This window comes from Larus michahellis, chromosome 7 (genome assembly GCF_964199755.1).
Source record: "Larus michahellis chromosome 7, bLarMic1.1, whole genome shotgun sequence".
Classification (NCBI taxonomy): Eukaryota; Metazoa; Chordata; class Aves; order Charadriiformes; family Laridae; genus Larus; species Larus michahellis.
Window position 1 is genome coordinate 1,186,935 of NC_133902.1, and position 17,508 is coordinate 1,204,442.

General features: G+C 54.5%; 1 protein-coding gene across 3 annotated transcripts in view; it reads left to right on the forward strand.

Moving 5' to 3' along the window:
* Positions 1–209: 209 nt before the first annotated feature.
* The window catches only part of ATP2A3 (ATPase sarcoplasmic/endoplasmic reticulum Ca2+ transporting 3), a 54,452-nt gene continuing 37,153 nt past the window's right edge, over positions 210–17,508 (forward strand). For all 3 annotated transcript variants that reach the window (XM_074593688.1, XM_074593689.1, XM_074593690.1), the window contains exon 1: positions 210–450. In XM_074593688.1, coding sequence (XP_074449789.1) covers positions 333–450 — 118 coding nt within the window. In that variant the 5' untranslated portion in view covers positions 210–332. The remainder of the gene's footprint in view (positions 451–17,508) is intronic.

Consider the following 17,508-nt stretch of genomic DNA (forward strand, 5'->3'; position numbering starts at 1 on the left):
TGGAAATAATTAAAAAAATAATATAAAGGCTGGGGCGGGGGGAAGAGGGACGTTTGAAGGGGCCCAGCCTGGGCTGCACAGGGCCGGGTTGCCGGAGCCCGGAGGGGGTCCCCGGGGCTGCCCCGCTGCGGGGGGGGGACGGACACACGCTGCGGGCGGCGGCCCCGGGGGAGGCGGGGGAAGCGGCGGGGGGGCGGTCCCGGCGGGAGGAGGCGGTCCCGGCGGCGGGGGCCCCTTCCCGGAGAGGTGCCGAGGCAGCGCCGTGCGAGCGGCGCCCCGTGTGCCCTCCGTGAGCCCCCCCCCCAGCCCCGAGCATCCCCCCGGGCCGGGGCATGGAGGCGGCGCACAGCCTCCCGGTGCTCGACGTCCTCCGCCGCTTCGGGGTATCGGAGAGCTGCGGGCTCAGCCCGGAGCAGGTCCGCCGCAACCGGGAGAAGTACGGCCCCAATGGTTAGTGCGGGACGGGGCGGTGGGATGCTGCCGGTGGGGACGGCTGGGGATGGGGAACCCGGCGGGGGGGGGGGTCGGGATGGGGCAGCCCTCCCGGGGCACCGGCATCCCGCCGCGGGCGGCTGGGGACCCTCCGTCGGGACCCTCCCAACCGGCACCCGGACCCGAACCCTCCCGCCGGGACCGGGGAGGTCCGAGGTGCTGCCCCCCAGAGCATCCGCTCCCCCCGCCCCAGCCGCGGGGGTTGCGGAGGAGCCGCGGGGCTTTGCCGCGGGACACCTGTTGGTCGGGAGAGAGCCTCCCGCCTTCAATTAAGGGCTAATTACCGCGAGAGCGGGCGGCCGGGCAGCAGGGGCGATGAGCGGGGGTATTACGTTTCCCGGGCGGGGTGCCTGGAAGCGGGGAGGGACGCGGGTGTGTCGGCGGGAGAGAGGGGGAAGTTTGTGCGTTGCTTGTGGGTGAAAGGGGGAAGCCCCGAAATGGGGGTGCGGGGTGTTGCGGTGGGAGGGCCCCGCTTGCCGCCGCCCTGGCTGGCTGTGGGTGCTGCCATGGGAGAGGAAGGGGTGGCAGGGGGAGATAGGGTGGTGGGACGTGTGCTGGCTTCGTGGCGTGCTGTGCCGGCCTGGAGAACCCTCTTTGAGCAGCTTCTTGGGTTTGATAAGGGGAAATTTTAAACTTGGGTTTTCTAAGTGCTCAGTGTGCACGGAAGGAACATGCTGGGGTGCCTGAACCCCCCCGAGTAAATACTGATTTTGCTTGCTCAGGCTGTGACGGGAGGTAGGTCGTTAACTCGGTATACGGAAACAGGAGGGGTTTAGGGGGAGTTTGCTCCGGTGGTTTGGTGTAGCAAGCCCTTTCTCGAAGTTGTGCAAGGAGCTAAGTGTGTAAACACTCTCCTGCGTTGGAGCTTGTTGCATCTCCTTTTCACTTGATCCGCGTGGATGAGGCTCAGGGAAGCCCGAGCGGCTGCTGGCAGGATTGCTGTATGCATCGTTCTTCATCGGGAGGGCTGCGTTGGGTGGGATGGGAGGGCTGTGCCTCCTCCAGACAAGTGCTGCAAGCAGTGTTCCTGCGTGCTGGGCTGTGCTCCGGCTCCCCCTTCCCCCCAGAACCCCCCGCACCGGGCGGCTTCTGCTCCGGTGGTCAGGGCTGGGTTGGGAGCTCTTGCCATGGAGCATCACACCTGCCCTCGCCTGCCCTGATTTTGGAGGAGGGCAGCTGGGGACCCCTCTGGTTAGCTGGGAGGGGGGGCAACCCCTCTGCTTTTGGGGGCCTGAACGCAAAACGCATCCTTAACGAAGAGGTCTGATTTCAAGGTATAATTGCTCCCAATGTTTCTGTGCCATCCCTCGGTCCCATGGGAATGTGGGGATGATGGGCCGTATGGGTGGCCTGTGCCATGCTGCAGCGCATCACCTACAGGCATCGCCGTCGCGGGGCTCGCGGTGGCTTCATTCTCCTGTTTGCCCAAGTGAATCATCGCTGCTGAGTCAGGCACGTTGGCTGCTCGGTGGCACCGGGCTCTCTGCCTTGAGAAAGGTAGCTCGAACATATGACGTAGGCGCAAAGCAAAGGGCTAGCGGTGGCAATTAGTTTGTCTTTTTGTATATTATGTTTTTTCTTCTTCCTTCCCCCTCTTGCAAGCAATGGCTCTGTGTTTGCCTTTCTCTGCAGTTTTGCTTCCCGCAGGGTTCAGTGTTGGGTTTCTTGCAGGCTCTTGGTTCACAAGAGCTTCTGACTTTGGGGACGTCCCGTGGCTTTCAGCTTCAAAGCAGAGCTCGGCATCTCCTGTCCAGCGCAGCTCGCAGTGGTGTGCGCAGACGTTGAGAGCAGTAACGTGGGCAGTGCGACCATCAGTGAAAATGTGGCTGAAGACTTTTAAGAATGTCGACTTTTTGCGATTTTTTTCTTTCTTTTTTTTGTGTGTGTGTGTGCAGTGTTTATATTTTTCTTGTGGCGCAGATGAGATACGGACAGGTTAGCACAGCTTAAAATCCTGCAGAATGGCACCCTGCGTGCTTTGTTTGGTTTAAAACCTCGATGTTAAGCAAATAGCCTTTTTCCCCAGCATGGCGAGAAGTTCCAGGTTGGGTGGTGGCAGCAGGAGCTGATCTCCCCGACTGTGCTGGGGTGCCCTTGGGTGCCCTGCTGGGGAGGGATGCTGCGGGTGAGGGATGCTGCGGGCAGCACGGGTCTCGAAGACGGCCTGTGTCAAATTGCATTTTAATTTAGGCTTGGTTGAGCTCCAGCAGCAGAAGTGCGGGGCAGTTTGGCGACTCGCTTGAGCTCGCGCGGAAGGGGGAAGCAAATTCGAATGCTGCGTGGCTCGAAGCGCAGAGCAGACCTTCAGCTCCAGCGAGTTTCATTTTCGCACCCTCCTCTCTCACATTCATTCATTTCCTTCTAAACCTGAAATCAAACTGCCAGCGCGGTCGTGAATCACGATCTAAAATACATCATCTTTCTTAAAAACTGCCTCCCGACGTACTTTAGAGAGCTGCTCTCTGCTTTTTTTTTTTTTTTATTATGTCAATGCATTTAGAAAATATGAACTGCAATGAGCTCCAGCGTTCAGTGAGAAGCAGTGCCCATTGGCATGTTTTATATTTAAAAAAAAAAAAAAGTAGTATTTTTTTGGAGGGGGTATTCTTTTAGAGCCTAAAATTGCTTTTTCCATTCCAGTGCTCATATTTACATTTGCAGGAGGAAACAGAGAGCAATACTGATTATTTCATATCTCCAGTTCGTGGCTTGGCAGCCGGGCAGCGAGATATAGATTACTGGACTGGAGGAAGATATTTCTCCATTAGGAAGAGCTCGTGTTCGAGTTTCAGATCTGTCATCGGCGCTGTCAGCACGGCCCTTTCGTTTGCCAAGGAAACCGGAGAAGCCGCAGAGCGTTTAGGTCTCACCGTGGCGATTCTCAAAAGGCTCCGGAACCTCCAAAGTCCGTTTTAACCAATAAACACGCTGCGATGCTCCACGGGCGCTCCCCTACGCCCCCTCCCATCCATCAACACCCAGCTCCACAGGTTGCTTTTATTCCACAACACTTAAAAAAATAAAAATACAAGAGCAAAAAAAAAAAAAAGCGCATATCTTATTTTATAACAGACCGAGCAGAGGATAGAGGGGTGCAAACATTTTTCTTTCTAAATCTAAAGCCAGGGGCATGATTTACCCTGGAATGATTCCGGTTTTGCCAAGGAATGACAGATATAAACAGGAGTCGCCCCGCAGACAGTCAAGTGATTTTTCTGTTTTAAATATAGCTCCAATTTCTCTCTTCTAAATGTATTTCCATGTGTAAATGAGCATCCATTTCAGGCAGGATATTGCCGGCATTAATGCATATGCATAATTTTATTTGCTTCATGGGTAGCCTGAAGGGGCTGTGAGTGTGAGGGGAGGCAAGCGCTGGGCTGTGGGCAGCATAGGGGTGTTTATCTCCCCTCGCCTGTCCTCCCTCCTTCCCGCGGGAGCCCCCCCGGGGTGTTCCCCATCCCCTCCTTCCCCCTCGCCACGCCGGGGGCTGACCCCAGCCTGGTACCCGCCGCTGCTCAGGCCTCCCGCGCCACGCCGCGAGGTGCGACGGTAACAGCGTGTAGGTGGTGGCTGGTTCGGGTGTCGTTCGAGCCAGCTTCAGCCCAGGGTGAACTCAAAGCCATGAGTAAATTGGCTTTTCTTTTATAACACACCTCTCTACGGCTCCGTAAAGTTTATTTTGGGATCTCGGAGCCCTCGCGTGTATTTTTCTACGTGTGCGCCTGAGCCTACCTGGGTGGGAGGAGGAGATGTCCCTAAGCCCGAATCGAGCCCATGGTGTGTTGCTGCTCTCCCCAAACCCACCCAGGCTCGGCACGAAGAGCTTTCTGCTCTTTGGCGTGAGAGCGTGTCCCAGCCCCTGTTCTGCTAGAAGCAGCCGCAAAAAGCACTGATTATATTATTTATTTCCATCCTTTTCCCAGCCTATGCCCTGGGCTGCATCTGTGTGTATATTATATGTCCGTGGGCACATGCTCGTGTATATACGTCCATCGGCACATGCGTGTGCATGCATATTTAGGTCCATCGCGCCCGCGGTGTGCGTATAGGTCCATAGGCACATGCGTGTGCACGCCCCCGTCCCTGCGTGTACTCTAATCGCGGCGCATTATTTCACGTCGGGTTAGCTGCCGGCGGTTGCTAACCAGCCAAGGCCACGCTCCAACTCTCTCTTGACAATAAAAAAAAAAAAAATTAAAAATAAAATTTCTGTTTCACGCTGAAATATTTGAGCTGCCGGTAAGGAGAGGAAAAGCAGCATTTTCTGACTCATCTAACTCTGCGCTCTGTTCCTCTGCGCATCGCCCACCTTCTCCACCCCCGAAACACACGCTTAACAGTCTGATTCATAAACATGCTACGAGGATGGGGGGGTGGTGGGGCTTTTTTTTGTTGTTTTTTTTTTTTTTCTCTCCTTCTCCAAATCCTTTCCCTTAGGAGAAATGCTGAGGCATTAAAACCTTGTGAGTGCCTTCAAATTTTGGAGAGACTACATGAAATTTTCCTAATTGGACAAGAGGAAAGTCGGGATTTTCATCCTTGTGCTGCTCTCTGAGGTTACCCGCTTTCACACCTACCTTTAAAAAAAAAATTGTGAATAAAGAGCAATGTTCAGAAAGACTGATGTCTGCTCTTAAAATGTTGTAGGAAGAGGGGAGGGAGAATTTCCAGGGCGAGGAGAGGCTGGGGCTGTGCTGGGGGGGACGGGATTTTACGTGCAGGTCTCGTGTGTCCCCCGGGGGCTGGCCTCCCCTGTTGCCCGAGTGTTATTTCATTAACGTTTTCATTTCATTGCTGGTTTTAAAGCTGGGGGTGGTGGAGCTGGTGCTACAAAACACTGGTTTAGGAGGGGTCGGATGCGCTGTGGATGCCGGCTTGGGATGTGCTGTTTCCAGAGAGGGGCTGGAACGAGTCCTCCAAAAACACTATGAGCAGCAAAATAATCCTAAGGCATTATATTATAGAGCCGAACCCTTTCCCCTGGTATTTCAGGTGTCTATTTTGACCTCCCTACTCCAGCCGAATGTTTTCGGCCAACGCGGTGCAGTCCTCGCCGTCACCATGTAGCCACACATCTGCTCCTTGCCTTTTCCGTGATATTGGTCTTTCTGCGCGTTTTAAGCCTTTTCTAATCGCCAGATCTGGTTCGAAGCTATAAAGTCACATTTCTGTGGTCGTGTCCCTCCAGGGTAAATCTCTGAAACGCTGATATTTATGTTGCAAGTATGTTGGGGTTTTTTTTATTTATTTTTATTTTTAAAGCTTCCTCTCAAAACCATTTTTCTGGAGTAAAAAGCATCACCCGTTGCCTGGTGTTGCTTGTGCTTCCTTCCTACCAAGGAGAATTTTGATTTTTGAGAAGCATCCAAGTGGCTGCCTTTTCGTTCTGCATTTGATCTCCTCCTGCGAAAGGGATGGTGTGAAAGCAGGAGGCTCCTGGCTGCCGCTGAATCGCCCCCGTCCTGCCGGTGGGCTCTGGCCTGGCACGTCCATAGCCCGGCAATGCCCCCGGCACGGAGCCCCGCGGGACGTCCCTGCTGGGTGCCTGAAACTGCAGATGCTGGTCTGAAGCAGGGCTGAGCACGGCAACTTCAAGCCGATGGTAGATGCTTTCCGGTGGCGATAGCACTTGGGAGCTGGGGTGAGCACGGCCGACCCGCGCCCTCCCCGCTGCGCAAAACCTCCCCCGAGAGCGGGGTTCCCATCGCCCTGCTGCGATCTGCAGCGCGATCCTGACGGCTTATCAGAAACCTCTCAGGGCTGGTGGGGCTGCACGCGACGCTAAGATGCTTTCCTTTTCCCAGGCCTGAAAAATGAAGGTTTTTTGGTTTGGTTTGGTTTTGGTTTGTTTTTCATATATTCAAACCTCTGGAGGAGCCAGCTTTGATTTTTTTTTTTTTCTCCTACACGCAGCATTTGCAGAGTTGGGTGGGATGCTGATGCCCCTCCAAAATGTTGTTGTTTTTTTTTTTTTGGAGGGGGGGGGTATTCTTTGTAAGCCACGGGGCAGATGTTGAGTGTTCGCACCTCACTCCTATTTATTTTTTTTTTTTCTCTGGAAAAGCCCATTAGGGCACCTGGGGAGCTCTGGCGCGTGGAGCAGCACTCCCTGCCCCGTGGCTCGTTTTGCTAATTGCAGCCAGCGGTGGTGCGAGGAGGAGGACGTTGTCTCCTGGGCTGGCTGGTTTGAGGTGGGTTGGCTCAACCTGGTCTAGCAGGAGGTGTCCCTGCCCGTGGCAGGGGGTTGGAACTACACGATCTTTAAGGTCCCTTCCAACCCAACCCATTCCATGATTCTCTGAACAGCAGGGTGATACGGAGGGGGAAGCGCTTGGGAGCGGGTTGGGGACAGGAGATGAGCTGCTGGGCTGATATTTTCAATTACAGGGTGGAAATATTAAGGCAGGGTGTGATTATCAGGAGAGGGAAGGATTTTTCCGGTTGCCTTTTTTATCTTTTCTTTCTTGCTCACCCCTTTTATTTCCCCCCGCTTCCCCTGGCTCTCACGTAGCGCTCATGGATGACCTTCCATTGCACCTCAGATGGGATGAAGGCAGCCCCTCCTGGTCAGTCGGCACACCTCGGGCAGGAGAACCAGCTGATGCTGGGGGGACTGGGAGGACTGGGGAAGGCGGGAGGGATGGAGGAGAGGGGCCCACGGCCGCTGTGGGTGGGCGGGCAGCAGCAGGACAGCGTTGGCTGGTCTCAGTCCAACCCAGTGCAATGTTAATACCCAGAAAGCACCAACCCCCCATCCCACCTCCATTTATTATTGTACATATGAATTTTTTAATTTTTTTTTTTTTTCCCAATATCGTGACTCATGATCTTTTTTTATATCTCAGTGCTGGTAGTATCGGAGGTAGGAAGTATAACAGTAACCTATATTAAAAAAAAAAAAAACCAAACTGCTGCCTTCTCGGTCGAGCCGCGGTCTGAACCAGTTACCTCGCTGGAAAACAGGTAGCAGAGATCTGGGCTGGAAGTGTAGAAATGTTGAAGAGCCGGAGCCAAAAAGCAATAGAGAAAATTGTGGTTACTTGAGTATTTCCATGACGCGAGCGTGCGCCAGAGGCTCCTCCGTGGGCGGTTAACCCCTCGCGGGCAGGGCTGCAGGCAGCTGCCTGCTCCCCCAGCGTCCGCGCAAGGACCGCGCGGGTGGTGATGAGCAACGCTGGGGCAGGAGACTCATTATTCCTCCCAAGATCAACGCAATTAATGCTAATGGGTCTTTTCCAAAGCGGGTGGCTTGCCGGAGTTGAGCCAGTCATCTCATGAAAGGAGGGTCGGATCTGGGTCTAAAGTGTTGTTCTTTTGAAGCGGGGTTGAATTAATCCTTGCTAGCAATTAAGCTCATGTCTATAACTAGTATTTGCTGTTATTTTGTGGGAACCTCCCGGTTTTTGAGGTTTGGCTGCTTGTTATCACTCTGTGAAAGCCTTTTCTCTTTCTCACCCGCAGAGGTGGTAAGTCCGAGGTCAGGCTGTGGTTTGGTAGCCGTCCCATCTACCTCCCAGGACATGGTCCATGCCCACGTCCCGCCTGGGCCAACCAGGCATCGGGCCGCTTCGGAGCACGCGATGGCATCTCTTTGTGACCCGCGGAGGCTCAAACCTGAAATTTTGTACCTCTTTTTGAAGTCTAGACCTATAGTACCCCTAAATCCAGGTGTCTCCGCTTTGATCATCCAAATCCTCCTAAAATTTAAACGTTCAGCAACCTGCTGGAGGTACTGAGGCAGGTCCTGGCTTCATCGCCTGTGCTCCCACGTGAACCCGTTTGAGATTTTTTTTTTAATATATTTGTATGTGTATATATTTGTATATATATTTGTGTGTGTGTGTCCCATTTGAGATTATATGTATACACACATGTCCCGTTTGAGATTATATGTACGTATCTCTCACCCATTTGAGATTATATGTATATATTTTTTATTTCTTTTCTCCCTACGCTAACTTTTGCAAGTTGCCGTGGGACACCTTTGCATAAAAGACCCCTTTATGGAGGCAAAGCAAAACACAGGCAATAAAAAGATGTATTTTCCCTGTCAAGAGCTGACAGGTCCACGCCGAGGGGTGAAGGCACTCCAGGATGGGTGTCACGGTGCTGGTGGCCCGGCCCAGCCGCGCGGCAGGGTCACCGTCAGCATCGGAGGTGCGATGTTTTGGGGAGGAAATCCGCTTCTTGCTCTTGCGTGTCCCCTGTGCCCCTGGGTTCCTGTCCGCGGTATTTTTGCTTCGGGTGTTTCCTGCTGTTTAGCCACTATGTGTATTTTAAACCAGCGTGCGGGGGGAGGCGGGGAAGGGATGTGAGTTAATTCGGACTGAAGGGCAGGGTTGTGTCGGGCGTCCTTGCCCAGGTGGGGGACGCGAGGCCGGGGGTAGCCCCGGCGATGATGGATTTTTCCCCATCCCAGTGACACCAGCTGCAGCGCATCCCTGTGGTCCCCAGAGCCGCCAGCCGTGGCCGTAGTGCTGCCAGGAGCTGGGTGGGAAAGCTGTCCCTTGTGCCGGGACCAGTCCCCATGGCCAATCCGTGTCCTCCTGGGGGAAAGCATGGCCACAATGGCTTTTTTTTTTTCTCTCTCCCACCCCCCACCCCTCCCCCCATCTTATTGGAGAAAATCCCTGGAGTTCTTGCAGAGCCGCCCTCCAAGCAAATGCAAGGGTTGTGTTTTGTGTGTTATGTATTTGCTTTTTTTATATTTTGTTGTTGTTTTGTTTTTTTCTTCTTCTGGTTTGGAAACAGTTTTTCTTGCATTTGTTGCTGATAAAAATCAGTTATTTTTTGGGAGGGGTGCGTGGGCGGGGGAGATTCTCTCCTCTGCTCCCTCCGCCGCGGGGAGCGAAAGCGCAGAGATCCTCGCGGAGGAGCTCAATTAGCTGAGCAGTGACTCCGGCCATGGCCGAATCCCCAGGGATTTGCCCTGTAAAACATTGGCTCAGCTGGATTTTGGCGAGCAGGCAGCGCCCGTCCCCGGGAGACGGGCAGCCGGGGTCGGGATAACCCTCCCTCTACCTGACACTTTTCTTTTTCCATTCTGCAACCTCCAAGTCAACAGAAGGTCTAAAATAAGGAAAATGTGGGGAGTGAGCGGAAAAATAAAAATAAAAACAGCCGGCTGAGCGGTGCGGGGTGGGATGGAGCTGCGTCCCTGGCCCTCCGGCTCCTGCCACCGCAGGCGCTTCCCCTCCTTTGGGGTTTTGCAGGTTTTCTGGGCTTTTGCAGGCTTCGGAGTGTGGAAAACAGGGACCCTCTGTTGCCTGTGGGTAAATGGAAACGCCATGAGAGGAGCAGTCGCGTTTTGATCCGCTCCCCTCCGGAGGGGAGTCCTGTTGTGTGGTGCCGGCTCAGGCCTCTTCTGGGGCTCTGCTTTTATCTGTAAAAGCCTAATTCAAATTATTCTTCCCTAAATGTATATATGTATCTATGGATATATACATATATATAAAAAAAGACTTTGTTCTTATATACAAATGTATATAGGTATCATGTATATATACACATTTATATAATATTTCACCCTTATACTCAAATATATATAGTTATCTGTCCATACATATAAGTATGCTCAAATATATATATGCTCAAATATATCTATAGATATTTCTGCATATATACGTGTGTGTGTATATATATATATGTAATATATCATCCTTATGGACACGCACACAGATATTATACATAGTTGGAAGGAGATGGTGGAAAAAGCCTAGATGGGACCCATGTTTCCAGGGATCTCTGAGTATCTGGCTCCGGGAAAGGAACTACTTGAGCTGCAGAGAGATGCGTGATCCCCAGAGAGTTCATCCATGAAAACTATTAATTGTCCAACTCGCCCCTTTTTCCCATCCAGAAGAACAGATCTTTTCTATCCTACAGAAATTTTTTTCTCCTGATATAATCTAAACTAAGGGCAGCGTGGACTTCATTTTCCATGAAAACCCATCCAAGAGGATTGCTGAAAATAGACCGCGCTCTGAGAACAGATCCCAGAAAAAGCAAGTGTGTGTGTAGGGGGGAGCCGGGTCAGCCGGGGCAGGGAGTTCTGCAAAAAAATCAGTCATAATAATAATCTCGGTTTGAGTTAATTGAGTTGAAAAGCAGCTCACCAGCACCCATGTGGGCTGGGGTCGGAGGACGCACCGCCCTGCAGATACACTGGCCGCGTTGATCAGCCTGATTTTATGTACCAGCAGATGGGAGATGGGTTGAGATGCCGTACTCAAACTTTCAAATTTCACAAGGATTTGCTGTGGCAGAGGCATTTCCTCCAGAAAACAAACAAATGGGAAAAACACCCCTCCAACACCTCCCCCCCCCTGGCCCAGACCTCTGCGCTTTTAGGATGGAGTCGGCTCCCTTCGCTCCCGAGCTTGGGGCAGGGTCTGCTTCCAACTTGGCGTGCAAAATTTGGGTTTCCCTGATCCATAAATATGGATCTCAGCTCGTGTGCTGTGGCTTGGCTACAGGTGGCAGGATTGAGTAAAACAGAGCTATTAAAATATCAGCTTTTGGGGGGGTGAGACTGAGCAGGTTCCTCATCTTGGCAGGGAGTGGGAGAAAAAAATTGTTTGGATTTAGAAGTACTATCTTGTAGTTACTTCTTATTTTTTTTTCTTCTTTTTAATTGGGGTTACTGGTTTGGGGCGTTGCTTTTGGGGGGTTTCACCTTGCAAACGGGGAACTCGCGGGGGTTACAGCGGGGGGAAGGTAAGCCCTGCCCTGGCTGCCTTGCCCCGGGGCGCTGGGTACCGGTGTTGGAGTGCCGAGGGCCCCTGGCGCGGCTGGTCCCCGCGGGGCGGTGGGAGGGATGCCCCTGAGCAGGGATGCTGCCGGCGGGATGCGCTTGAGCCGCTCGGCTGCTGCTGGGGGCGGCGACCGGGAGCCACCCGCGCTTCCCACAGCACTTGGCTAGCGGGATGTTTTAGTTACATTTATTATTTATTTTTCTCATTTATTTTTCTTTATTTTTATTTTTATTTTTTAATTATTATTATTTTATTTGGCATGCCGTGCAAGCGTGACATCCTCAGTGGTTGCTTACAGCCTCACCGAAGATACTCCGCTCGGTGTAAACACTCACCAGATCCTCGGGGAGTCGTTTTTGGGGGATGCCTCTCCCCCCTCCCCAAGCAATGGCAGCCCTTTGCTGCATCTCTCCTCCAGGAGCAAATACATCCTATTTTGAAAATGCATCCTAGTCTCATTCTTACCTGCCTTTTAAGCCCCAATATCTTTTTTTTTCCTATTTTTTAGGAAAAAAAACCCCAAATACTGTCCCACCTTGCTACTCCCCAAGTCTTGCAGAGTTCAGATGAGAGGCACAGCCCAATTTTCAGTGCTGAAATTCCTCCTTGGGAATATTTGAAGCCTCCCGGTGCCGGGCAGGGTCGGGTGGCCGAGCTGACCCGGCATCACAGGGCATCGCCGGGGCTCCTGGCGCTGCCACCCCCGCGGGGTTTGGTTTCCTAAACCATTCCCCGACGCTGCCAGGAAATTGTTATTAAACGTTCTGTCGCCGGGTGATGGGCTGGCTGCGAGAGGCCAGTTTGTGGTGGCGCGGGGTGGTCCGCCGTGCCTGGAGGGGTTACAAATTCCCTGTAGCGTTTTTCCCTGGCCTGGCTGGTGCTTTTCTGCCTCCGTGCTGCGTCGGGGCGGGTTTGGCTGCGGGTGGCATCTGGGCATCCCAGTTGTGATGCGGGGAGCAGCCGAGGGCAGGAGGCTGCAGCGGAGCCCAAAAGGGTGAAAAAGCGTTACTGGGCAAAAATCCCCAATTTACTTAATACTTACCACTGGGGTATCAATGGGAAATCAGGTGAAAGAATAGTTTGAGGGCAATAAAGGAGGAAATAAAGTGATATCTGCAGGGCGTGAGAAGAGGATACGCTGAAATGGCAGCGTGCCCCTCGGCTGGGGTTGTGGCGGTTCTGGCAGAAGGTTCCCAAACGCAGCAGATTCGCTCCTTTGCCTTTTCCTGAGTTTACGGAAAGGGTCTGCTCGAAGCAGAGATAACAAGCTAAAAACAACCCCAACACGACCCCAATACTAAAAAAAAACCCACCCCAGCTCAAGCTTTATTTTATTGAAGCTCCTGTAGTGGCTTTATTTTTTTTTTTTTTTTCCTTTTTCCAAAACCTGTTACTATTTAAACGCAGATTTTTAGCTTTTCCAGCCGGGAGCCGGAGCTGGAAATTCTTTCCACTGCGTTGGTGCAGGAGGGAACAAACCGCTGCTTTTAGTTTGCTCAAATAATCCATCCCAGGCCAGAGCCGCGGGTTTCCTCCGCCCCGCTCCCTCCCACTCCCAAAACCAGCCCCGGGATCCGCTGCGGGTGCCGGCGGGGACAGGGATGGCGGGGACGAGGCCACCTCTCGCAGCCCCATTTCCCCAGGGTTTTCCCCCTAAATTTCCCCAAGACTTTGTTCTTGCTAACACCGCATGGGCACTGGAGCTGCAAGTCTGACCGGCAGCTTCGTTTTTGGGGGCAAAATGGCCAAAATAATCTTATTTTCATAGCATTAAGAAAAGGAGGTGGTTTGTCGGTGGGGAAATTATTTGCTTTTCCCCGTGGCGTGGGAGGAGGATGCCCGGGACCCCCTGCGCTGTGGCAGAGGGAAGCTCGTGCGGTCCGACCTTTTGGGGATGAGCCATTTCCAAGAATAAAGGAAGGGAAGTTTGGGGTGGGATGGGCAAAGTTTTCCATATTTATTTCCCACAGCTCCGCGGACCATCGGTCCGATGCTGCGCTCCCACCTCCGTTCCCGTTTCCCTCTCCCTGGACAGCGGGACGTGGTGGTGGTGGCTGATCCTTCAGCTCGGGGACACGCTGATTTTCTGGGGAAAAGGAGGTACCGCGGGGCCGGATTTGCACGGTGCATCACTGCTGTTGAGGGGCACATCCAGGATAACCCCGTTTCCTATTCCCTGACCTGCAGAGATAAGCTCAGGTGGCCAGAAAAAGAACAAATGAGCCTTTCAGCTTCTCCCCTCCGACCGCAGCGGCGGGGCTGTGGGTGCCCCAAGGCACCGATTCTCCCCTGGGACCTGTCACCACCCTGGAGGATGGATGGTGTCGGGTGGGACTGGAAGAGCAGCGTGAGGGTAGGACGAGCCATCGCTCCGGAGCCCCGTCTGCCATGGGAAGCCCTGCGAGCCACACCAGGCATTTTGGGGGCCGGTTTTATTGTCCCTGTGACCCAAACCAGAAACTTTGGGGGCTGATTGTATTGCCAGCCGTGTACAGCATCCTGGTGCCAGCCGGAGAACCGGTTGGATCATTTCGCCCTAAAGCATCTCCTGGAAAACAGCGAGGACACTTCTGACCCTTAAAGCTCTGCTAACCATCCTGATGTGCCACCCCGCCATCCCTCACCCGCTGCCATCCCCAGCGCTTCCTCTGGCCCCAAATTTGCTTATTTTGGGGGCTGTGGATCCCTCGGCCAGGCGGGGCGCTGGGCTTTTGCAGGGCCGGAGCAGGGACGAGCGCCGGGGAGTTACAGGAAGAGCAAACCGCCGGTGTTTGCCGTGGGAGGGGGGTTGTATCTCGTGCCTTTTATCTTCCGGCCGCCTTTCGAAGCAGCCCCAAGCGAGCGGCTGTCACGGGCAGCTGGCGTAACCAAAACTCGCCCGGCGCGCAGGAAAAAGCAGCTGCGAGGCGGTAAGCAAATAAGGTGCCGGGGGGGGAGCCGGAGGTGCTTCCCCCACCCGCGGCACACCCAGGGTCACCACACCACCACCGCCTTCGCTGAGGAGGGAAAGACACCGGAGGAAAAGCACCGGTGGCTTTGGGACCAGCTCCTCGGGGGTGATGGAGGACACGGGGAAGAGACGGATCCTCTGGTGGTGCAAAGCAGAGCTTGGCCGTGGCCGCCCGGCACAAGGACGGGGGTGTTCCCAGTGCGGTGCCTGCACCTGTCGGTAATGCAGGGTGAAATGGTGTTTTCCTTGGGTCGCAGGGCTCGGTGCAGCTCGGTCGCAGGGTTCACATGCTGCAGGATGCAGTCACCCAGGGACGCTGTTGGGATGTGCGAGATGCTGCTCTGCCAGCTCTGCCTTCACCTCTGCCGCTCTCGCATCCCTTCACCTCCATCCCTCCCTTCACCTCCATCCCTTCACCTCCATCCCTCCCTTCACCTCCATCCCTTCAGTGTTCCCCCTGTCAGGGCCGTCCAGCCCCCCCAGTGCTGGGGGTGCCCCGGGGCTGCCCCCCGCCCCGCTGCGATTCGGATGGCTGGCTCCTGGATTTTTTAATATATGGGTGGTGGTTTTTTTGGTAAACAGCAAGCTCAGCTCTGCAGCATCCTTATCTCCTCATCTCGCTGCAGTAGCACATGGTGTCTGTGGGTCCGGCTTCCCCTCCAGCCAGGCCAAGGCGGGCCGGGGCGGGTGGAGGGTGAGACCACGACCGAAGCCCGGCTTGTTCTGCAGAAGCTGAAACAACCTCAGAAAGTCCCTTCAGCTCACCCTGAAGGTCCTGCTCTTCCCGAGCAGAGCTGCAGCCTTGCCGGTCGGAGCCCAGGCGAGGCGCGAGGCTTTCGGGATGCTGCAGGGATGCAGCGGTGTTCGGGAAGCTCAGGCGTGAAGCTTCACAGAAAAGCAAAGCCGTGTGGGTTAATTTAACTAATACGTAGCCAAGGCACGTAGATAGCTACGCTTTGTCCTCTGTGAACATCCGGCAGCATGAGCACCACTAGGTTTGGAGTGTTTGTCATCCCAGATAACGCTAAAACCCCTGGGATTATTTACGACCGCTGGTTTTTTACACTTCTGCGGCTCAGGCGAGACCGCGCAAGGTGAGGAGCGGCTTCATGCCTCCGTCCCCAGGCGGGAGCGACACCAAGCCGGCGATGGGCTGAGCTCGCCTTCAAACAACCCGGCAGAAGCCGGCGGCGGTTGTGCAATGCGGCAGCTGCGCGGAGCGCCGGGGGTGTCAGCGGGGATGAAGCAGAGCAGACGTCCCTCCGCCACGGGACCCTTCCAGCGCAGCCGCTCCCGGGAAAGGCAGCCAGTTAAAATAACAATTTATTCTGCCCGGTGACTTGCGGCACGGTGGAAGGATCCCAGAGCAGCCCTGCCTGGGTTCCTGCTTTATGTCACGGGAGGGGGGCTGCTCTCCCAGCTGGGGATGTTTTAGGGGTTTTCTTATTCTTTTCACTGCTTTCTTGGGTCCCTTTTTCCTGCCTGTTGACAAAGTCTGGGAGTCGGATGTGTCCCTTCTTTTGCCCATCTATTTCCCCTTCACTGCATATGGAAAAAGAAATTATAGGCAGGAAAAAGAAAAAAGGTGATTTTATGATATAGAAATATGGCTTGAAGGGAGTTAATTGAAGCAGAGAGCTGGGCCTGGGCACGATGCTCAGCGTTATCCCCAGTGCTGGGCACCCTCCTGCCACCCTTCCCGCATCGATTGGCCGCAGAAGGGTTTCCCATAAGGAAAGTCTGATTTTATCCAAGGGAAGCTCCTGGAACAGTGGGGATAACGGTATTTCAGCATTCACTTTGCCAGATGTGTGCTGTTGTGGGTCGCACGCCAGGTCTGAGCGCGCACCAGGGTTTGCTTCGCCGTGTGCTGGCCTGGGAGAAAGTGTCTCCTCGTGCCTCGGTTTCCCCGAAAGCCGAGCAGGATGTGATACCTCAGTGCGCGATGGAGAAACGCCGGCTGCTGTAGGGCTGTGCTGCTCCGGGGATTTTTCATCCTGTTACAGCAGGAGAAACTCAAACATTTCCTTAAAGCGACCCCAGCTGCCACCCTGTCGCGTTTTACGTGTTTGCTTTGGCGCGGAGAGCGGGGCAGGGTCTCCCCGGGGGCACGAGGGCTGTCGCAGAGCCCCGGGGCGGCAGCCTGCGCGCCTCCCTCCTGGGTGGCACCCGTGTTTATTTACCTTTTCATCACCTGATTACCGTGCCCTGCCATGTTGCAGGCGCCAGCCCGCGGGCTGCCAGCCCTGTTTGAGTTGGCAGGAGCCGGAGATTAACCTCCGGCTAAAATAGCCCAACAGCAACCCCGCGTCTGCCCGGGGTGGCCGGGCTCGTTGCATGCCCTTAGACCATCTCGTATCGAGATTTTGCAGCCCAGCTCGGGCCACGGTCACCGTGTGACGTGGTGGCACAGCGAGGAAAGAAGTCGTGATGTGACGAGCTCGGAGCACGTTGCAAATCCTCAGCGGTCCCTGGAGCTTGGCTGTGTTTTGAGCCCCTGCAAGGCAAAGCCCGGTGGAGCCGGGGCTGCATCTCTCCGCTCCATAACACAGAGGAGAGCACACTCTCCTGCTTCTGGGAACGGTCCGGTGACATCCGGGCACCCATCGCCCTGTATTGGCATCTGCTTCCTTGGCTCTGCTCTCCAAATCCATGATACAGAAGAGCGGGAGCAGAGAAATTGCAGATTCGCGTCTGCAAGCTGCGGGTCCCGCGGCGGGACTGCTCGGCTCAGGCAGCTGAAAATTTATAGTGGGAGTGGGTGGCCCCTTTTTGGGATCCTTTGAGCAACCGTTATGGCTTTCTACCCTCGGTGGTGTTACTGCATTTGCCTTCTGGCCGTGTCGGGGAGCTCGGGCACAGAGCAGGATCTCCGTGCCGAGCTCTCAGCCACCCACCACAGAAAGGGGCTGTTCAGGTGCCAGCTGGGAGTTTCCGTTCCAGCCTGTCTGCGCTCACCATGGTGTCCCAAGGGAATTGTGGATTTGGGATTTTGCTGGTTCCCTGCCTGTGGTGGGTTTCCCGGCCGGGTGGGACATGGCAGCGGTGCCAGCTCTGCTGCCGTGCCCGGTGCCGGGGGGGTGACACATCAAACCTGGGTTTTGGTGAGTAGCAAACCCTCTTATTTCTAGTGAGGCTGTGGAAGTGAGAGGCAGAGGCTTCAGCCCCAAACATTCCTGTTTTCTGATGAATTTTGATCGATTCAGACCCCAAAATGTGAGTTTATTGTGACTTTCTACCTTTTTTCTCTGGCTATTTGGTGCAAAATGGGCGCTGAGCTGCCACGTGAAGGGAGTCAGTGATGGCAGG